The sequence below is a fragment of the Chlorella variabilis genome (assembly GCF_000147415.1).
Source record: "Chlorella variabilis unplaced genomic scaffold CHLNCscaffold_3, whole genome shotgun sequence".
In the NCBI taxonomy this organism is placed as follows: Eukaryota; Viridiplantae; Chlorophyta; class Trebouxiophyceae; order Chlorellales; family Chlorellaceae; genus Chlorella; species Chlorella variabilis.
This window is the reverse complement of record NW_005435085.1, coordinates 628,680-650,214: the sequence shown is the minus strand read 5'-3', so window position 1 is coordinate 650,214 and position 21,535 is coordinate 628,680. Positions and strand designations below refer to the sequence as shown.

General features: G+C 68.4%; 2 protein-coding genes across 2 annotated transcripts; one reads left to right on the top strand and one right to left on the bottom strand.

Moving 5' to 3' along the window:
* Positions 1-39: 39 nt before the first annotated feature.
* Positions 40-12,451, top strand: CHLNCDRAFT_50237 (hypothetical protein; the record flags this gene model as incomplete). The annotated part of the gene is made up of 20 exons (XM_005850798.1): positions 40-186; positions 416-532; positions 662-916; positions 1,110-1,175; positions 1,340-1,932; positions 2,116-2,200; positions 2,936-3,080; positions 3,110-3,542; positions 3,644-3,752; positions 4,191-4,285; positions 4,395-5,117; positions 5,487-5,544; positions 5,836-5,938; positions 6,198-6,299; positions 6,397-7,312; positions 7,424-7,838; positions 7,947-8,855; positions 8,986-10,366; positions 10,468-10,898; positions 11,054-12,451. 20 exons carry the CDS (start codon positions 40-42, stop codon positions 12,449-12,451), a joined length of 8,481 nt encoding a protein of 2,826 aa, XP_005850860.1.
* A 1,116-nt stretch (positions 12,452-13,567) lies between these two features.
* CHLNCDRAFT_6284 (hypothetical protein) lies at positions 13,568-21,459 on the bottom strand (the record flags this gene model as incomplete). The annotated part of the gene is made up of 24 exons (XM_005850503.1): positions 13,568-13,638; positions 13,849-13,986; positions 14,171-14,300; positions 14,641-14,793; positions 14,912-15,086; positions 15,191-15,257; positions 15,403-15,569; positions 15,727-15,789; positions 15,951-16,107; positions 16,612-16,770; positions 16,976-17,044; positions 17,163-17,318; positions 17,470-17,635; positions 17,775-17,872; positions 18,081-18,223; positions 18,406-18,548; positions 18,815-19,086; positions 19,206-19,311; positions 19,440-19,512; positions 19,656-20,211; positions 20,331-20,446; positions 20,609-20,693; positions 20,900-21,077; positions 21,262-21,459. Coding segments are annotated over 24 exons (3,639 nt in total), but the record flags the coding sequence as incomplete, so codon positions are not given.
* Between the last annotated feature and the right edge of the window lie 76 nt (positions 21,460-21,535).

Genomic DNA, 21,535 nt, shown 5'->3' with positions numbered 1-21,535 from the left:
AGACCATCTCTTCACGCGACGAGAGCTCTGCCCGGCAGCATGCAGGCGGTGGGCTTGCAACCCGCGCTGCTGCGGGTCGATAGCGCGCTGCCAGAACAGCCAGGCAGCGCGAAAATGGTCAGCCTCGACCTGCTGCTGGGCTCCAGCACGCCAGCCACGCCGAGGGACCCTGACTTGCAGCTGCCGGTGCGCACCCCCGCTGCCGCCTCGCCCGCCGCTTGGGCCAGGCTGCCTCTTGCCCAGTGCAGCTGATTGCTCACAGGCTCCAGCGCACAGCCAGTGATCCAGAGCGGCAGGCGTGCCACCATCCCGGCTTGAAGCCATGCGTCCGGGCATGCTTCGTGCACAAATTTGCCGATGGTAGCAGGGCTCACCCTTGGCTGCGCCCTCTGCCTCTGCCCACCTTGCTGCGCAGGCGGTGGACCCCTCGGACCCGCTAGTGCAGCAGCTGGTGCAGGACAAGTCTTTCCTCACCGCTGTGCAGACCAGCCAGTTGCATGCGGCGGCCGGCGCGGCAGTGAGGCTGCTGCGGGTGAGCGCACGAGCCGGCGGGCGGAGCTGCAGCTACTGACTGATGTGGAGCGAGCGCACAACCGCAGGCCCTGCGTATGCCAGGAGCCTGACCTCACGTTTGTCCTCCTGCACCTCTTGCACCCTGAAGTCCCATTTTGTGGCGGCAAGCGAGTTCAAGCGGCCGCCCGACCGGCGCATCCCGCGGGAGGCGCTTGGAGACGGCCAGGATGCGACGCCACGGGCGGCGGGGCTCAACGGCCGCTCCGTGCCTGGCAGCCTGGTGGTGCAGCGGCAGGTGGTGGAGCCGCGGCACCGCGAGGCGCTGCGCAGCATGCGGCTGGAGGTGCTGGGCCTGGAGGATGTCATCCCCTGGAACTCGGTGCGGCGCACGTGGAAGACAAAGGTGTGTGGTTGGTGGTTGGTGGGAGGGTGGTGGAGTGGGTGAGAAGGAGTGGGTGAGAAGCGGTGGGAGTGGAGTGGGCTGGAGTCAAGTCGAGTGGACTGAAGCAGTCGTGGAGTGGAGTAGGTGCTGGGATGCGGCCCGGCGCAGGCAGCGCCGTGGGGCTCACTGCTGCCCTCGCCGCCTGGGTATGCAGCGCACCACGTGGCGGCGGCAGATCAAGCAGACCGAGGTCATCTCCGACTTTGCCGCGCGCCTCAAGGTGCGCACATGGCGCGCCCGTGGTGCCTGTCATCGCATGCTTGTCGCGTTCCATGCCTGCACACCACGCCTGCACATCGCGCCTACCCCTGTGTTCAGCGTGCCACCCCTGCCCCGCTCCTGCGCTGCAAACCACCCGCCCTGACCATCCTCCTGCCCCTGCAGGAGCTGCGAGCGGCGCTGCTGACCGAGGAGCAGCCGCTGCCGGGTTGCGGCGGCACGTGGCGTGCGCAGCTGGAGGTGTGCATCCAGGGCAAGGGCTCGTACGGCCTGCTGGCGGCCGCCTGGGACGAAATGCGGTCCACGATCCGCAGCTGGCTGGAGGGGCGCAGCAAGCCGGCGGCGCAGAGCGCGGCGCAGCTGCAGGCGGGCGCGATGCGCGCGGTGCGCGCCATGCAGACGGCCTGGCAAGCCTCGCCCGGCGGCGACGCGGCCGACGGCGACGCGGCGGCGGCGCCGCTGGTGCAGGTGCCGCTGGAGAGCATAGTGGGCAACGACAGCGGCGCGGGGCTGCAGGCGGTGCGCCAGGCCATTGAGCTGGAGCAGCGCATCCTGGGGGCTCGCCTGGCGGGCCGCTCCTCCTCGCAGCAGCTGTCGGACGGCAGCGGCGAGGCGCCCGCGGGGCAGCCGCCGCTGGTCAGCTACTTCAGCAGCATCAGCGCGGCCTGGGGCGACAGCGACTTTGACAGCGGCGCAGAGAGCGGGGGGGAGGCCATGGACGCCTCCTCAGCCACGGACATCGACTCAGAGTACGAGCCGTGAGCGAGCCCGGTGCGCGCCCCACACCCTCTGCCGGACCAGCCCAAACTCCCCACCTCCTGACTTTCAAACAGCGACCCAATGACAATGCCCGTTCTTTCCCGGATTTACGCTTTCATTACATATTGGGGACCGCCATGCCTCCAGCCCCTTCTTCCATCGATCACCGCCCCATTTCAGAGAAGCGCCCACGCCCACTGGGCCCATCAGCTCAGCAGCGCTCCTGCCCTGTATGACTGGATTCTGTCTGCCTATGACAATTGCGCGGTGAGCATTGAATTCATTGGCGTTCCCCGGCCCCTGTGCCTGTATCTTTGTCCCTGCCGCTTGAGCACACTTTGCGTTGGCCGCCGCCCCGTTTTTGAGGTGCACATGGGCACACACGCCCAGTGCATTGGCCGTTTTCCTTGCGTGTACCGAACCTGGCCTGGGCTATTTACACACGCAACCGTTGCCTCGTGTAAGCCGCAAATTTATAGATTGACAGAAGGCCTGCCAGGCTAGGGTTGCGGCGTTTTGCAACCGTGCATTTGGTTTTAGTCATGAAGTCTGCTGCATTGCTGCTCCACGTGCATTGCTGCTCCATCTGTTTGGGTCCAAGGTCTGCATCACAGAGCAAGCCAGTCACTGGGGTTCCGTCCTAGATCTTTCCTCTACAAACCCCTCAACAGCCAAGCCCTGGCCTGGAGCCATTTCCTCCAAGGCTGCCCTGGCATGCATCCCGGGTGTCGTGGGGAGGTTATGATGAGGGTGGTGGACCTCGAAGCCCAGCCTGTTAAGGAGCAGCCTCGTAGGTCTCCTGTGCTGCAGCACAATTTAAAGGTTGTCAGAGAGGGCAGGCAGTGGGTGGTGGAGGCAGACGTGGGCGAGTTGGCCGAGCAGTGAGAGTGGCGCCTGGGGCCCTTCCCCTGCCTGGAGGCAGCGAAAGAGGCAGCCCAGCAAATGCGCCGCAAGCTAGAGCTGGAGGGCGGCAGCCGTCCGCCGGCGCCGCCAACACTGCAGCACGGCGAAGACAGCAGCCACTATGGAACATCGGATGAGGAGGAGGACCTGCGGCAGTGCACGCTGGCAGAACTGGTGGAACTGCTGCAGGAGCATGCGATGAAACCAGTTGGCAGTGGAGACGGCATTGTCGCCGCGCTGCCACGTCCACCGTACCCTGTGTCGCTTGTGCAGCAGTTGCAGTGCCCGCAGAGCAGGGTGCTCCTGCGGCCCATCAGATCAGCCAGCTTGGGCAGCAGGAGCAGCACTCAGAAGCCACCAGGCCTGGTCACGGCCGCACAGCCGGCGTGATGGAGGACACCGGCACCAGCGTGCAGGAGCATGCGGATGCCGCTCCTCCGCACCTGTTGGGCCTCCCTGCCACAGCGAGCGGCCGTCGGGAGCTGCCTCTCAACGTTTACCAGCAGAAGACCGGCCGCTTCATAGCCAAGATTGCGCTGATGCCTGAGAAGGGTGCGGGTTCCAACCGCGCACGCATCCAGATGGGCAGCTTTGCCACGGTGGGCGAAGCTGCTGTGGCGCGTGACTTGGCCGTGCTGTGGCGGCGCGGCAAGGGGCGGGAGCCGACCCGGGGCAAAGAGGTTTTCTTCTTCTGCCGACAGGACGGGTGAGGCGCTGCAGTGCGGAATCACAACACATGTGCCTGTGCTCTGTCTCTGCCGATGTTTGGTGCTCTCGTGACATGGCATGCTCCTGCCGCCTGTGCAGCTTTGAGGCGGATGGGGAGCTGATGAAGCAGCTGCAGCAGGCAGCCGATGCAATGCAGCTGCAGGAGCTTGTTGTGCAGCTGAGGGATGACGGCAAGCTGCGGCAGCTGGTACAGTTGCAGCAACAGCATGAGGGTGCCGAGGCAGCGGCCGCAGCCGCCACTGATGCCCACGGAAGCAGCTCGCTTGGCAGTCGTGAGCGAGCCGTGGGGGATGGCCCCGGCAGCGAGGAGCCAGCACCGCAGGCTCGGCAGCCTAGAGGTGTGTGCTTTGCCAAACAAGTGGCAGGTGTGAACAAGTGGCATCCCTGTTTTCAAGTGGATGATAAGAATGGCATCACGAAGAGGGTATCACTGGCCTTGTGTCCATCGGCTGAGCAGGTACTGGCCTGTGCAGCTTGCTGCCAGATCTATCGCGGTGCCAGCCAAGGTGGTGATGGTTGTTCCATCGCCTCTCAAGATGTCGGTGTATCGACCGTTTTCTGTGTGTTCTTGCTTTCCTGCGCTGCCTGAGCTGTGTGCCGCGCCACCTGCCCGCTTGGCTTGCAGGCGGCGGCGCTGCGAGACATCGGCCTGCTGTGGCGGGGCATGCAGGGGCGAGAGAAGCGCGCAACCCTGCTGCGACTTCACTTCTCTGAGGCCAGGTGACCGTGACTGACTTAGCACGGGGCGCTGCGAATGGTATCATTGTCAGTTACCTGCTGCCAAGCCAGATTTCCCAAGTGCTGATGCTCCTTCTCGCCTGCACCGCAGGTACAAGGCCGAGGTCGGCCTCATGGAGTTGCTGCGGCTGGCCAAGACGGAGGAGCAATTGCAGGCAGTGGCCAAGCAGCTGAGGGACAGCGGGCAGCTGGCAGCGCTGGTGGGCCGCCTGGAGGGCCAGCAAGGCAGCGCAAGTGGACAGCACCACCAAGGGCCAGCTGGTGAGGCGCCCGACATCGATGGCACTGGCACTGCCACTGGTGGCAACAAGCGCAGGGCACCGGGCAACGCGTGCCTCACCGCAGCACCTGGCGGTGGCGGCAAGAAGCAGAAGACTGGCGGTCATGGCAGCAGAGGCGCTGGCCATGGCACCCAGAGCCAGGGGCAGCCTGCGCCAGCCGCGCCTGCCATACAGCAGCGGCCAGCTCAGCCCAGGGCCTCTGACGCCGCCATCGATGCGGCAGCTGCCACGCCAGCTGGCCTGATGATGATCCCAGCACCAGCCACCTCAGGCGACGCAGCCCTGGCTGCTACTGCCGCCCAGGAAGGCAGGCACCTGGGGCAGCTGGCGGCTGCCGCCAACCAGCCAGCGGCAGTAGCGTCTGGGGTCACAGAGCAGCTGATAGGAAGTTTCTTCCTCAGCCGTCAGCGGGCGCAGCATGAGCGTGAGAGTGCGCAGCAGGAGCGCGAGCGTGCCCAGGAGCGTGAGCGTGCCCAGGAGAAGCGCGAGCGGGAGGAGGAGGCCATGCTTTCCTTGATGGCGCAGAGGGGCATGTGGGGTGCGGTGGCTACCATCATGCGGGGGGCTTTGTCAATGCCTCAGGCTGGGCAGTGATCAGGCCCAGCGCCGCCGCTGCGGCCGCACATGCACTTTCACATGGCGCCTGGAAACTTTCATTATCTTTGCTTAGCGCGCTGCCTATTTCAGACTTCTCCTACATGCATCAGCCAGCTTCCATGTACAGAAGGCATGGGGCATGTGCACATGTTGCAAAGGCTAGAGCGCCGGCAGCCGGGCCAGACCCTTTCCAGCCGCATGAATTTCAAATCGAATCACGGGCCCTGCGCCTCGGGCTGCAAACACGGCTACCCTTTCGCTTGGCTCCAACCACATTTCTGGGCCTTATGCCCTCAAACCTGCAGGCAGGCGTGCGTCATGGGCAGCGAGGACTGGCTCGCAAGGCCCAGAGGAGGCGCGCAGGTGCGCTTCTTCAGCTCTCGTTAAAAGGCTGGTACTCACGGGCAAGGAGGTAAATGCCTCACCTGCCGCCGCCTCCCGCTGGCCCACCACCGAGGCGGTGCAGGCCGCCAAGTCGATGGGTGCGATGAAGAAGAGGCAAGCGAGGCGTGGGACAGCCTTTTCCTCAGCCTTTTCAAAGTAAGAGCAGAGATACAGTGGGGCTGTTGACGTCACTGTTTGGCACAGTGAAGGCCGTAAAGAGGTGCTGCAGCAGCCGGCGCTGTCATAGCCGATCTGTTTACCTTGCTGCAGGTCGACGTCGTGCAGGGCACAGACGCGGGGCAAAGACGCAGGGGAAGGAGGCAGAGTCTGGCTCAGAGTTTGAGCCTGGGCCAACAGAGCGTGAGCCTGCGAGGTGCGCTCCCTTTGCGCCATGCCGCTGCCGCCGCCAACGCGCCCGCGGCGGGACAGTGGGTAGTGCTGCGGCAGCCAGACTAAAACTCTCTCCAGAGCCCTTGTTACCTGTACCTTGCCGCTGTATGCGGTGGATCAGGAGGAAGTGCCGATCGCTTGCCCTCAGCTGTTTTTGCACTGGGCGTCTGGCAGCTCCCGCCCTGCTGCGCATCTAGTGTAGCCATAGCTGCACTGCGCCGCTCTGGCCGCCCGGCCAGCAGCCATGGCGGCCTGGGGCGGGCAGCAGGGTTTCGACCTGCAAGCCTTTTTGCGCGCTGCTGCCATTCCGCCGGATCAGGAAGACGTGCTGAATAGCTCGCAAGGTTTGTGGTGGGGCGCTGCAGCTGCGACACTGCCGTGGGCCGCCGCCGACCCGCCCGCTGCCTGCCGCCGCTTGCTTCTGCCAACCTCCCTGTGCAGCCTGGCGACCGGCAGACCCGGGCGATGAGCTTCAGTCAGCGGCGCGGGCCCCGGATCCACCGCCGCCCGCCTCTGCCCAGCACCATCAGCAGGTTGCCGCGGCGCCGCCCTCGATGCAGCACCCTCTCCAGCTGTTTGATGGGTTGGGCGCTATTGGACCTGTGGTTGAGCAGCGGCAGCAGCAGGCGCCGCCACCACAGCAGCGGCTGCAGCAGCAGCAAACTGTGTCAGAGGCGCAGCGCCAAGTGGCAGCGCTGGTGGGCTCCCTGGCCGACTCCCCAACCACAGGCGGTCTGCTGCCGCTGCCAATACCGGGCCCTCCTGCCCTGCGGGGTGATGCTGAGCAGCAGCGCCTGCAGCAGCAGCACGAAGATGATCCGCAGGCGCAGGAGCAAGATTCTAAGGAGGAGCAGCAGCAGCCGGCACCAGTCCAGGTGGCAGCAGCGCCCGCAGCAGCGGGCGGGCCATGTGCAACGGAAGGAGAGGTTGCGCTGGCAGCCATGAACGAGGGGCAGCCAGATGGAGGTGCGGTGCAGAAGGATGCAGGAACAGCGGCTGAGGCGCAAGAGCCTGCAGCGGGAGAGCAGACGCTAGCGGTGGAGGCGATGGCTGTCGATGCGCCTATGACTGACCAGCAGGAGGCGGGGGCGCCTGCAGCAGCGGCGCCTGCAGCAGCTACAGCGGCACCAGCGGAGGAAGGACAGCAGTCACGGGCGGCAGAGGACGAGTGGGCGGATGCTGTCCCAGCTCTGCCCCTGCTGGGCTCCCAGGGAGACGAAGACTTCCAGGATGCGGAGGAGGAGCTGCCGGCCGTGGCGCTGGCGGCGCCGGAGGCTGTGGGCGCAGAGGCGGCAGGCGCAACCGCTGCTGGCGCTTGCGGCGGCCTGCCCGCTGTGGTGGCCGGGGGCCAGGCCTGGTGAGCTGGGGCTGTGCGAGTGGACAGTGCAGCAGTTAGGCCTTGACCTGCAATTGCAAGTCGGTTGCCTCCTGACTCCGTACGCCTCCTGTCTTTGCCCGGGCCCTGCAGGGCCGACGCGCTGCTAACCCAGGCGCCACTGTCGCCCAGCGGCTTTGCCTTTGCCACACAGCTGCCCAGCCAGCCGGCGGAGGAGCCTGAGATGGCGGCCGCCGCGCCAGCGCCAACCAGCAGCAGCCCGTCTCTCCCCGGCCAGGATCAGCAGCTGGCGCAGCAGCTTTCAGAGCATGATGGTGTGCAGTTGCTGCCCCAGGCTCAGCCGGCACAGCCACCAGCACCATCCCAGGTACGCTTGCAGGGCGGTGGTCAGGACTCGCACAGCCTGCAGGGTAGCGTGGGGCAGCAGGTGTCGGCAGGCGGCGACAGCGCGGACAGCCGGGGGGCCGGCGCACGTCGCATCAGCGGTTCCTGGCTGCTTGGGTCGCTGGGCGTGCTCACGCAGGCCTTCAAGCGCAATGCCACGCAGGTGAGGTGGTGGCTGGGTAGCATCGCCAGCAATGCTGATCATATCCTTGGGCCTCCCAGTCATTTGGCCAACCTGTGCGCCCGCATGGCTGTTGCCTCACTGCCGCAGGCGAAGCAGGCATCAGCGCCCGGCGCCTTCCTGACGCAGCAGGGCTTGGTTGAGGCCGACCTGCTGTCCCTGCAGCAGCAGCAGGCAGCAGACCTGAGGCGCATTGCTGCCGCCACTGCAGCCCGGCAGGCAGGCGCACCAGAGCCTCCCAGCCAGCTGCTGGCGCCAGCGGCGCACTCCAGCGGTGCGGCTGGCCACAGCAGCGGCGGCTTGAAGCTGGGGCAGGGAGCCGCGAGGCAGGAGCGGCCATCAGCATCTGCTTGGAACGCCAAGCCATCCGCGGCTGCACCAGCACAGCCGGCAGCGGCAGGAGCAGCCCCGTCTGCTGCATCGGCAGGGCAGGAGCCTGCTTCAACTGACGCCGTGGTGCCTTCCCAGGCATTGGAGCCTCCTGATGCCACCACGGCAGGACCACAATCACCGCCGCGCCCCACAGCAGGGCTGGGGCTTTGGTCTGGAGAGTCGCCAGGCGTTCCGGCGGACGCATCTCCCAGCAACAGCGGCGGCAGCGAGCCTGCCGGCCTGCCTAGCATGAAGCGCCAGCAGCAGGGACAGTACCCGACAGCGAGTGTGGGCAGCCAGCCGGCCCGCACACCGAAGGCTGACCACCACCACCAGCAGCAGCAGCAGGGGCAGCAGGAGCGGCGCCTGTCTGGCGGCTTCCTGGACATACTCGCCCGCATCTCCTCGCCCCAGCTGCCCTCCAAGCCTGCCTCGCCGGCCGCGCCTGCAACCGCGCTTCCATCACCATCATCAGCAGCAGTGGCCGCGCCACCAGTGGCTGCAGCACCTGCGCCAGAAGCAGCAGCAGAGGAGCCGGAAGGCCACGCTGCCACGGCTGCGGGGGAGGTGGTGGCCGCTGCACAGCCTGACAATGCTGCGCACGGGCCAACAAGCGCACCAGAGCAGGTGGGCGCTTCTGGCTTGGTGACCCGGCCGAGTGGTGGCTGGCACGCCTGTGTGTGCAGGCGGGGCCGGCTGGGCTGCTGCTGGCACACACCCTGGCCTGCCCGCTTCCTCATGCCGTGCACCCGTGCAGGCAGAAGATGTGGACATGGCAGATGCAGCTGAGGAGGAGGAGGAGGAGGAGGAGCTTGGCCTGCCAGCTGCCGCCATGGAGGACCAGCCAGTGGCAGCGGTGGCGGCTTCAGCAGAGCCACCCAGCGGCGCCTACGCCTGGAGCAGCAGCATCCCGCCCACACAGGTCGTCCACCTGTCGCCGAGCCCAGCGGAAGGCGAAGCAGAGGAGGTTGGTGCAGAGGAGGCAGCAGCTGCTCTTGAAGCAGGCGCGCTGGCAGCACCCCAGCAGGTGGCGCAGCAGCTTGGTGCGGAGGCAGGCGCCAGCCCAGCGGCTGCAGCCAAAGCGGAGGAGCAGGAGCCGGAGTCCGAGGAGCAGCCGCATGAGCCGGGTGTGGATCAGGGGCTCCCCACGGCAGCGGGTGAGCTGGCGGCTGCTACAAAATGCGCATCCACCGTGCCGGGTGCGACGGATAGCCCGGGTGTGCCAGCAGCAGACCAGGGTGCTGCGCCTGGGGCAGCTACCATAGACGCGGGTGAAGCACCCGCATCCGCCTTGGCTGGTGCAGGAGCGGCGGCGGCGGCGGCGGCGGATGGCAGCCCGTTCTATGAGACGATGCTGCCGCCCGCCAGCCAGTGGCCCGAGTCACAGCTGCGCGAGCGGGTGCCGCCCACGCCGACAGGGGACAGCCAGCTGTCCTTGGCCTCAGAAGACGCAGCGTCGGGGTCACCTGCTGGAGGCATGGAGGCAGACGATGTGCAGCATCCTGTGCAGCAGGGCGCGGAGGCAGGGCCAGCAGCAGCGGCCATGCAGGAAGCCGCCGCAGCGGAGGCCGTCGAGCAAGCCGCACCAGGGGAGGCGGCAGCAGAGCCGGGCGCGGCAGCGCATCCCGCGGCGAGTGCGGCTGTGCTGGAGCAGGAGAGTGTGGCGCAGGCAGCTCTGGCCCTGGAGCAGCGCAGGCACGCACAGGCTCTGGTGGCTGCTGATCCCGAGGACATGGCGGCAGTGCAGGAGGCAGAGGCACAAGAAGAGGCAGAGGCACAAGAAGAGGCAGAGGCACAAGACGAGGCAGAGGCGGGGCATGCAATGGCGGCAGGCAGCCTCGGCGCCGCTGACGGGCTGGCGGCGGCAGTGGCGGCAGCCGCAGCCGAGGCGGCCGAAGCAGCCGAGGCAGCAGCAGCTGCCGCCCTGAAGTCCCCAACGCAGGGTGGCGAGGGTCGGGCGGGGGACGCCAGCCGCCGTGGCAGCGGCGGCGGCTTCTCCTTCCCCTCGCTGGCGGCGCCAGCAGGCGGCGGTGGCACCGACAACCGGCTGGCTGGAGCCAAGCGCTCTGCAGCTGCTGCTGCTTCTGGTGCGGTGGTTGGCGGCTTGCATGGTGTGGCGGAGGCAAACGTCGCGCCAGGTGGGCCCAGGCTGCGCCTGCCAGGGGGCGCCAGCCATTGTCAGCCCGACACCTGGATGCCTCTCGTTCTGAACACCCCAGGGTTCCCTCTCTCTGTGCAGACGTGTCGGAACTGCTGCAGAGCATCAAGCGGCAGCGCGGCGAGCAGCCGGCTGTTGCGCAGCAGCAGCGCCCGCCACTGGGCCTGCACCGCCTGTCGAACAACAAGGAGCAGGAGGAGGCTGAGGAGGCTTTGGTAGGCGAGGAGCTAGGGTGGGCTGAGTGGCTGGCAGAACCCGCGGAAGCTCCTCCGCCGCCAGTCGGTGGCTCCGATGTGCCGGCACAGGCCGGGCGGCCTCAGCTCCAGCTGGTGGCATCCAGCGCCGCACACGCCGCCCAGGCGCCTGCCCTGGCCGAGGCCGGCATGCAGCACAGCCCTGAGGAGCGGGGCCGCGTGTCGGCGGGGACAGACACCAGCGGCCTGCCGCCGCTGCCCGCGGCGGGCGTGCAGACCAGCCCCAGCCTGCAGGGGCGGCAATCTGTGGAGGTGCAGGTGCGGTGTGGTGGAGCATGCACCTTTGCCTTGCCTGTGGGCGTGTGTTGATCGAACCATTCGGGTGGTGCACGCATGCATGCATGGGCTGCCCAGGCCAGGCTGCTGACCTGCGGCCCCATGGGTCCACCCGGCGGCTGCCCTGCTGCGCGCAGGTTGTCCCCGCCTCTCCCGAGATGCGCCACGTCAGCGTGCAGGTGCTCATGGAGCCCAAGCGGCGGCCAGGTGCCGCCGCGCAGGCTGGCTCGCCACAGCTGGCGGAGCAGGGTACCCCGCCGCGTGCTGCGGCCGCGGCAGCGGCGCCACTGCCGGCAGCAGAGGCTGCTGCCGCTGCCGGCAACTTTGCTGCTGCCGGTGGTGGCGGCAGCGGCGCGCGCCCTCCTGCCGCTGACGCCACGTTTGTCGGCAGCAAGTTTGGGCCCCGTGCGGAGCCGCCTGCAGCACGGCCGGTGCGCCGGGTGCAGGAGCGGACGGAGGATGGCATGGCGCTGGTGCACCTGCCGCCTGGGGTCAGGCCCACAGCAGTGGCGGCAGACCGGCAGGGATCTGCCGCGGCGCAGCAGCGCTATGCGGAGGCCGTGAGCCGGGAGGCGGAGCAGCGCCGGCAGCGGGAGGCAGCCGCAGAGGTGCAGCGCCGGCAGGCAGAGGCGGACGCCCAGCGCCAGGAATCGGCTGCGCAGCTGCAGCAGCAGGAGAAGAAGGAGGGGGCTGCGGGGCAGAAGCGGCAGAAGACGGAGGAGCAGCTGGACAAGCAGAACGGGAAGCAGGCCAAGGTTTCTGGAAAGGTCGCCGGACGCAAGCTGCCGGCGCAGCCGCTGCCCGCAGCGCCGCGTGCCACTGGTGCCCCGCCCGCTGCCAAGCCAGCTCCAGCCGCGGCGCAGGCTGCTGTGGCGGGCCACAAGCGCGCTCGCTCCCTGAGCTCTGAGCCTGCCGCACAGCCCGCCAATCAGTGCAGCCCGGTCATGCTGGCGGCACAGCAGAAGATCCGGGCCGTTCAGGTGGCCCGCCAGCAGCAGCGGCAGCGGCAGCAACAGGTTCCTGCCCCTGGCCACCCAGCTGCTGTGACGCCTGTTGCTGGTGCTGGGCAGCAGCCGCAGCAGCAGGCCAAGCGGCAGAGGGTGGTGCCAGCCGCCGCCCCGCCGCAACAGCATGCCGGGCCGCAGCAGCAGGCGCCGATAACCAGCGCACAGCGGCGCGCCCCGCTGATGCGCCTCAGCCCACCCTACGGACTGCCACTGCCTGTGCCAGCTGCGCCAGACAGCAGCCTGGCAGCGTGGCAGCAGCAGCAGCATTCCCCTGGCGGCTGGCGCCCCACGGCTGGCCCGCTAGTGGCCCACGGCTGGCGTGCAACCCCTGCGCCTGCTGCACACGCCGCCGGCCCTGCCTACCAGCCTGCTCCCCAGACCGCCCCTCGCCATGTTGCTGGCTACCAACAGCAGGCGCTGCAGGCCACGCCTGCGGCGGCGGAGCTGACGCCGCAGCAGATAGCCCTACTGCCGACGCGCCCCAACCTGCGCCCCTCAGCCATCCCCAACCCCTTCCTGCGCCGCTGACCCGGGGCTGCACTTGCTTACTGAAACTACTGCTCTATCTGACTGGGAGCCGTTCACATTTGTTACGGACTGGGTACCATTAGTGCAGCAACAGCCAACTCCTCGACACTCCTTGGCCTGCCATGCACTTGTCAATGCATTAGAACCACAGCTGGGCTTGCTAGCTGGCTAAGAAGGGCGCACGAATGTGTGAGGGTGGCCACTCGGCACGCTGGGCAGAGCAGAGCGCAGTCGATGTTTGTAGCTCCCGTCAGGCGGCAGCAGGTCCCGCCCAGCGCACACGTCGGGAGGTACAAACCGCCGCATGGGTCGGCCCCGTGTACTGCCAGGCTGTTCCTAGCTGCCTGCCAGCTCCACAAGGCTAGCTACCCTCCACTTGTCCACGCGCCACCTCCAGCTGCTGCTGAGCGGGCGCCGCGAGCGGCGCCTCCGCTTCCTCCTGCTCCTCTCTCTGCTGCTGCAGGGACACCAGCCGCTGCTGCGCCTCCAGCCGCTGCGACTGCATCCTGAGAAGCTGCTGCCGCACCCGCCACTTCCAGTGCTGCAGCAGGATGGCGGCATCCGGGGATGCTTTAGTTGCCTGCCTCCACTGACTGGAGCAGATCTGCCTCAGCGCCAAGCGCTTGGCCCTCCGCCTTGCATCAGAACCACCAACAGGCACCAGCCGCCCACCCACCAGCACACCCCACCACACCGCCGCCTCACCTCCAGCTCCTCGGGCCCAAACGCGGCCAGAAGGACGGGCAGCAGGACGAGGCCGTGCGCCGCCCCCAGCACCACCAGCGCGGCATACATGCGGAAGTAGTAGACATCGAAGATGCGGGTGCGGGAGAAGGCCAGCACGCACACGCCTGCAGGCAGGGGTGGGGCGAGGCGTGGGTGGGCCGGGGCTGTCAGGGACCGCTGGCCATGCCTGGCAGCAAAGCGCCTGCTGCCAGCGGCGGCGGCGGCGGCAGGCAGCAGGCCCCCTGCTCCCCAGGCACGCCCAGGCACACCCACGCGGGCCCCCAGCCTCTCACCTGTGACCTTCGTGAGCGTGATGCCGGAGAGCACGGCGGCGCCGACGTCGCCCACCGCCGCCGCCGCCCGCTCCTCGCTGCCGCCCTTCTCCTCCAGGAAGGCGTGCACCAGGTGCGCGCAGAACTCCACGCCTATCCCCAGAGACATCACCAGATTCACCAGGGACACTACAGAGGCGGGAGGAGGCGCAGGAGCGGGGGCAGGGGGCGGGTCAGGAGCAAGAGATGCCGCACGGCGCGCGGCGAGGCATCCCCCTGCAACTAAGGCCGCAGGACGGGCCCCAGCCTGCGCAGGCTGCAGGCCCCTGCCCCCTCCCTCTCGCTGCCCAGGCGCTGCCAGTGCCAGTCCGTGCCAGCCCGTCGCAGGCTGCGCCGCACCCGCATTGAGCTGTATGCCTGCCAGCACCATGAAGCCCATGACATCCACCAGCAGCATGCACAGCGTGAGTACGATCAGGGTGGCGCTCCAGGGGCTGCCCGTGGCGGCCAGGCAGATGAGGAAGATGGCCACGCAGGCTGCAGGGGGCGCATGGGCGGCGGGGCATGTGCGGGTGTGGGCGTGTGAGCTGCGTGAGCATGCGTGGTGGCGGGTGTGGTGGGGTGTGATGGGGTATGCCTTGGGAGGGCTGCGAAGGGTGGCCGAGTTGCGGCAGTGCTGTGCGGCAACCGCACGCCAGGCCGCCGCCGTCGGCGCGCGCACCCGAGCCCAGCAGCGTGAGCGCCTCGCCGCCGATGGTGAGGTACTGCTCGAAGAAGATGTGGAAGACCGAGTAGGGAAGCAGGCGCAGGCCCAGCCGCTCCGAGGCAGACGCGGTGAAGGCGCGCACAGCCTGCATGGCAGGGAGGCAGGGAGGCAGGGGGACAGGGAGGGTCGGATTGGTGGGAGGGGTGGGGAGGAGCAGGGCGCAGTGCAGGAGGGAGGCATCCCGCCCGCAGTTTGCCGCCGGCAGTATGCCGGCTGCGCAGGTGCCTGCTTGCCTCCAGCGCGGCGATGAAGTCTGCCTGGCGGGACAGCGTGACGTAGTTGGCTCGGAAGGAGGAGGCGGCCACCACGCCCTCGGACCCCAGCCCCGCCACCCCCGTGGGGTCACCCGCATCCATCTGCACAGGTGGGTGGTGGTGGGGCACGGGGGGTGGGGGTGGGGACATGCACACAGCATTCCATAGTACGTATGCGGGCTTGCTGCCGATGCTGCTGCTCCTGCGGCAGGCATATGGGTGCAGGTGGCGGCGACGGGCCTGGATGGCGTCTGTGTAGGCGCCGGCGCCGCCCTTGGCGCAGGCAGCCGAGGGCAGCGAGTCCAGGAACCAGGGCAGCTTGTCCTGCGGCGTGGCAGTGGTGCGAGCGGAGGATGGATGGAGGCTGTGCCTGCCAGGGCCAATGCAAAGCAGGCAGGCAACAGCCAGGGCAGCACGCTGTGGCACACACCCCACACCCCACCTGGAACTGCTGCAGGTCGGGCCGCCCCCCCGGCAGGTCTGAGGGCGCAAAGCATGCCGTGCAGTCGGCGCAGGCATCGGGCGAGTCGGAGCAGGGCGGCTGGTCGGGCGGCGGGCAGCGCGTGCCGTTTGCGTCCTGGCGGCAGCACTGCAGCACGGTGAGGAGGCGCAAGCAGCTGGCGCGTGCCGGTGACGCTGAAAACGCGTAGCAGCCGGCGGGGCAGTTGTCACAATCAAGCACAGCATGTCAGGCGTGCTGCAATGGATATGCTGGCCTGACGCCCTGCCACTGCTTGCCTGCGGTATCTCTGGCGAGGCCCAGGTCAGGAAGTCGTCGAGCCAGGAGGCTGCCGGGGTGGCCAGCCAGGAAGACCAGGGGGCACGCGCCGCCTGCGCCACCTGCGCAGCACGACACAGAGGGCGGGGCGACTGAGCTCCTCCTGTGCTGCTGCTGCTGCCAGGGCCAGCATGCAGGAGCAGCACCGCGCCGACACTGGCAGGCTGGGCAGGTAGGCTGCTTGGCTGGCTGGCTGCGCCGGCTTGCCTGGTTGAGGAGCGAGTCTGGGTCGCAGCCGGCCACGGAGCAGACGCGCCCCACATCCGGCGCGCCCTCGCTCACATTCAGCCCTTGCACCACAAACATGACGGGAGGGCCCACCCTGCGCCAGCGGACCACAGGCAGGCAGGGGTAACACACGGCATGCCAGCAATCCACATCGGCGACCCAGCAGCTGCCTGTGGGGCCCACCAGCACCGATCCGCCCCACCGCTCTGCCCGCACGCCGCCCCAGCTGTGCGTGCCTGAGGCAGTCAAACACGTCTGCATAGTAGCGTTGCAGGTAAGAGTCTCGCGGCAGCGCTACGCTCTGGTCCAGGCCCCTGCACCCCCAGGCACCCCAGGCACCCCAGGCACCAATGTGAACTGACGACGCAGGGGCGGGGGCGGGGCAGGCCGGCGTGTTGCAGGCTGGCGCTCGGCCAAGCGGCTGGGCACCAGTTTAAAAGCAGGGAGAAGGGTGTTGAGCTTCAACTGGGCCCACCTCTCCAGGCGCGGCAGCAGCGCGCAGGACAGGAGGAACATGCCGCCAAACAGCGCCAGCACCGCCGCCTTGACAGCGGGGCGGGCCAGCAGCGGCGCGTGCACACGGCGCATGTAGGAGCGCAGCGCAGACGACACGCCCACGTAGCGCGTGTCGTCTTCTGCAGGGCGCAGGCAGCGTAAGAAGGCGGCACGTCAATCAGCTCCAGCCAGCAGGCGCAGGCAGCCCAGTTCAGCACGACCAGGCCCCACACAGGCCACACACATACAGCAGCCCGCCGCGGCGCCCCATCCCAAGCCACGAGCGTGTGCCCGCTGCCCACCCGGGTGTGCGCCGCCGTAGGCATGCCCATACTCCGCCCCCACCTCATCCTCGATGTCAGCCATGGCAGCCTCCACGGCCGCCACCTGGAGCCCCGCGCTGCCGTCGCCGCTGCTGCCACTGCGCGGGGCACCGCCACCGCCGCCGCCGCCGCCGTACAGCTCCTCGTACTCGCTCTCGTACAGCGGCTGGCCCCGGGCCCTGCTGGGGGTGGCGCGCCAGCATGAGCACGGGTCAAGAGGACAGGAGGACAGGGGAAAGGGTACGCATGGAGGCCTTGGCTTGCCGGTCAATCATGACATCATGATGAAAGCTCCCGGTCCCATAGCCCCAATCCTACAGCGCCAGCTCCACAGCGCCTGCCCCCCCCTGCCCCACCTGACCCATGGCATGCAGTCGTAGCGCCCCTGCTCCAGCCGCCTGGCATCCAGTGCCAGCAGCGCCACAAAGGCGGTGACCTGGAGCAGGTAGTCCAGCAGGACCGCCAGCGAGGCGCAGACTGCACGCGGGAGACGCAGATGGCGGGAGGTGTAGCGCTGGCAGGGCCGTTCATTTAATTTTGCCCTTACACCCCCAAACAGGCTGCTCCCCAGGTGTGTAGGCAGCTATCAGGAGGGCGGGGAGGGAGAGCACACACGCGCACAGCGGGAGAGCGGGAGCGAGCAGCGGCAGCAAGGCGGCAGCAGCAGCCGGGCGGCGCGCACTGGAGAAGTTGCGCAGGGCGGGCATGGAGGTGAGGCCTCCCAGGGCAAAGGCCACCACCTCGCAGGATGCTGCGGGGAGGCAAACGGGGGTGGGTTTGGGGGTGAGCAACCGCACTGCAACTGCCCGCACAAAGCAAACAGGAAGAGCGCCCCGCTCTCATGAGCGCTGTCCCCCCTCCCCGCCCACCAAAGCCCAGCCCTCCGGCCCGCCCCGCCCACTGGCCTGCCAGGGTGATGCTGGGCCCCACGGCCGCCAGCGCCAGGCCCAGCCTGTGCGGCAGCGGGTGCGTCTCTGGCTGCCGCTGCAGCGCGGCAGCCAGGATGAACATGTTGTCCACGCCCACTGTGGGAGGGAGGGAGGGAGGGAGGGAGGGAGGGAGTGCGCGTTACAACAGACGTATAAAACACCCTCCCAGGCCCATCACTGGCGCCGCTCCTACCAACTCTCTTCCATGCCTGCCCACGCCTGCCCACACACCCAGCAGCCCGCTCACCTGCCAGCACCAGGAAGGGTATGACCTCCATGATGATCAGGGTGGCGCTCATGCCCGCCCAGCTGCACAGGCCCAGAGAGCCGACCACAGAGGCGGCCACGATGAGCACGCCGCCCAGCCCCAGCGCGGCCCTGCAGGGGAGGCAGGGCAGCAGGCAGGGCGGGCTCTCGTCCCAGGGTTGCAGGCACAGAGGCAGGACGGGCTGCACGGGCATCCGCGGCTCCAAGGGCGAGGGGAGATGCTGCCGCCTGCCCTGCGTGCTGTGCTGTGCTGTGCATGCTGCGCGTGTCGTGCCTGCTGTGCACCAGCACGTCGCGCCAGTCGGCGCCCCGCGGGAAGCGCCCCAGCGCCACGGCAATGTACAGCAGCATGACGAGATAGGACAGGAGCACGGTGGGGGCGTCTGCGGGAGCGGTGGGTGGCAGGGAGGGAGGGCAGTGGGTGCGTGGGCAAGCACAGCCATCCCAGCCTGTCGTGCGTGCCACACCCAAGGTTGCCCTGTAAGCTTGATATGGACCAACAGCAATGACAGCGGAGCCCCGGCACCGAGCCCCGGCAGGGCCCGCCCATGTCATGAGCTGCTTGGGCCGGGCCCCGCCCAAGCTCTGCACCTGAGCCGCTCTCCCGTGCCAGCTCATCCTGCACCGAGCGCTCTGTGGAGAAGGACAGGCGCAGGCCCACCCCCTCAGCCATCTCGCTGAGCAGGCCGGATGCCAGCTCCACAAAGGCCGCCTCCCAGGCCAGCGCCGCGCCCCTGCGGGCAGGCAAAGCAGGCACGGGGCAGGGGGGGCTCTCCGCAGCACGACCAGCCGGCTGGGGTGCCGCGAAAACAAAGAAATGCACAGGCCTGTGTGGCTGGCCGGCTTCGCCTCCGCCTGCCCGCCTGCCTGCCTTCCTACCTCTGCTGATCCCATACCACCGCCCCCATCCGCCCACCTGTTTGCGGCGTGTGAATCTATGGGGAAGGTGACCACAAAGGCGGTGGCATCCGCGGTGTAGTTGCGGAAGGTGGCGGCATCTGTGGGGAAGCCGCCCAGTACCAGGTGCGGGTCGGTGGGGCCGCCCAGCGCGCTGCGGCACTGCGGGGCCGGCAGGGGAGGGGGCAGCAGCGGTGGCCGAGAGGGGAGGCCATGCCAGCAGGCAAGCAGGGCGTGTGCCAGCGCTGCGCGGCTTGCAACCGCTGCGGCGCTGCGCTGCGGCTGGGGCAGGCCCACCGCCACACTCACACATACCAACCTGTGTGGTCCAGTGTGTGAAGCAAAACTCGGGAGTGATACGCACAGGCATGGCGGGAGGGCCTGCAGGTGGAGACGCAACGATGAAGCCAGGCAACCACCGCCCGCACACAGTGCCGCACCTTGGCGGGGCACGACTGCATGCAGAGGGCAGCCTGGAGGAAGGTCTCACCGTGCTCAAACACGTCCCGGCTCATGCCCCAGTACTGCAGCACGCTCTGCGTGGCGCAGGCGGACCCCAGCGGCGCCAGGCACACGTCAGCCAGGGTGACGTTCCAGCTGCCGCCGCCGCCGCCGTCACCGGCGCTGCCGGGGGCGTCGTAGCTGGCTGACAGGGCGTCTATCTCGTCTTGCATGTCAAACAGCAGGCGGATGTGCTCATCTGCAGGAGGGGTGGGAAAGGCGGGGAGGAACGGGACCTCCTTGGATCGGGCTGCACCAAGAGAATGGGCTGATGCATGCGTTCTGAGCCCATGCCCCGCACCCCCACCCAGCACGCACCCGTCACGATGGCAGGCAGGCCCGAGGGTGTGGCTGTGGAGGAGTTGGCGGCTGGGGTGGTGCTGAGGATGAGCTGGGTGATGCGATAGAAGGGGCCAAAGGCAGCCTGCACGGCAGGCACATGCCCAAGGGGTGTTTGTTGCGTAGAAGGGCAGATGTTGAGCATCTCGGCAACACCAGCGCCTGCCTCGGTTCCCGCTTCCGCCGCCTGCCCCAGCCCACCGCGCCGCGCACCTCGTATGCCGCCTTCTCCTGCGCCGCCTGCGAGCCGGGCCCCACCCACAGCTCTTGAGGGTCGGTCATCACCCTGAACCACAGCACGCACAGCATGGGAGTGTCAGCGGGGCACGGCAGCCAGCAGCAAGTCGCCATCGGCGTGGGCATGGCTGCACAGGCTCAGCGGCAGCACCATGCCCGGCGCCACCACACCACCCCTCACCCTGCTCCCACCTGAGGCGCGTGAGGCCCAGGGCGCAGGCCCCCACCAGCAGCAGGCTGGCGGCCAGCACCAGGGCGGGGCGCCGCGCGCAGCAGCGGCCCAGGCGGTAGAACCAGCGGCGCAGCAGCTGCTCCGCAGCGGGCCACTGAATCAGCTCCTCCGGCTCCTCCTCCTCCCTGCCTCCGCCCCCGTCCTCCTCTATTTCAGCGGAGCTGCCGCCGGCTCCTCCCAGCAGCGGCTCGCTGCCGTTGCCTGCGGCAGCGCCGCCTGGCGCGGCCGCCGCCATGGCTGCCTGCGAGCGCCGCCACTCGCGACTCTGCGCCAGCTGGTCCTTGGACAGGCGCACCACCAGCGGCAGGCAGGCCAGCAGGCCCAGGTAGAGAGCAGCCAGTGACAGGTCGCGACAGGTCAGCCAGGAGGTGCCCAGCGCGGGACAGCCGGCCGGCTCGGGCGGCGGCGGCTGCGGCGGCGGCTCGCAGCCGGGCGCCGAGGGGCAGTCGCCGCAGGAGCAGGCCAGCGCGCCCTCGCCGCACGACGGGATGAATCCATCCAGAGCCGTCATGTTTTCTGCGAAGCACAACGAGGGTCGATGCCATGGGGTCAAAACAGCTCGGGTGCGGCAGGCGCTCGCCGGCCACGCTGCATTCCATGCCGGCGGGGCACCCAGCCAGCCCAGCACCGCCCACCTGGCGCCTGCTCCCCGGGGGGGAAGTCCATTTGGTAGGGGGCGCCCGTGGGAGGGAAGCGCTTGTCCTTGACCAGGCCGATGAAGTCAAACCACTCCTGGAAGTTGCGCGCGCCGCTGCGCGGGCAGGATGCATCGGCAGGCGGTTTCAGACGTGTTCCTCTTTACAACAGTGCAACAGTTGTGTTGCCAGCAAGCCCATCCCGGCAAGCCACCTGGCCGGTTCACCAGCCAACCCTTACCCCACCCCGCCACCCCGCCGTCCGCCCCCCGCCTCACCCGCCCACAAAGTTCATGGCCCTCTGGTTCATCACCGGGTACACCACATCCTTGCAGCTGGCGAAGAAGCGGGCGCCAAAGGAGGCTGCAGGCAGGCGGCCAGGTGGACGAGGGGTGTTGGACAAGCGATCGGCGGCAGTCTATGCAGGCGAGGCGCCTCACGACTGGCCTGCACTCCCTGCCCAGCAACAGCACGCGCAGCACGCCGACCAATCGGCAATCATCCCTCCCCCATCTGCGAGTCACACACACACACACACATACACGCGCACACACACACCATACACACACCTGCCACAAAGTAGTCTGCCTCTGCGATGGCGGTGGCGCCGGTGTCTGCCGCGGGCTGCACCGCCGTCACGTTTGCGAAGGTGGCCTGGTCTGGCGAGCAGGTGAGGAGGCAGAAGAAGTGCTTGAAGTTGTGGTTGCAGGCGGGGCAGCCAACCAGGAAGATGGACGCCACCTGGATCTGCGCCAGGCAGCAGGCAGGGGGCAGGCAGAGGAATGTGACAGGGCAGCTGGGGGAGGGATATGCGAAGGCCAACAGGGGAACCATGCGTGCCCTGCGAGGTGTAGTAAAGAGAAGGTGGCTAGCCAAGTCGGCTGATGGCAGCGCGATGAGCGCCGAGCAAGGCGTCGACACCGCCCCGCACCTGCGCCTGCAGCTGGTCCAGCTGCTCCTCGGTGCAGCAGTAGTCGGTGCCCCCCACCTCCGCAGCTAGCTGCGGACAGACCGCCTGCAGCTTCTGCAGCGCGGTGGCGTTGAGGGGCTGCGCGGGGGTGTTGCTGGGGCAGCTGAGCGGGTCGCCGTCGGCACGGCGGCCGCAGATGCCGTGGGTGGCGCAGTAGCCGGGCTCGTGGATGAGCGTCTGCCAGTCGCCATCGTTTAAACTGCTGCCTTGACACCTGGAGGCGCAGAGGCATAGA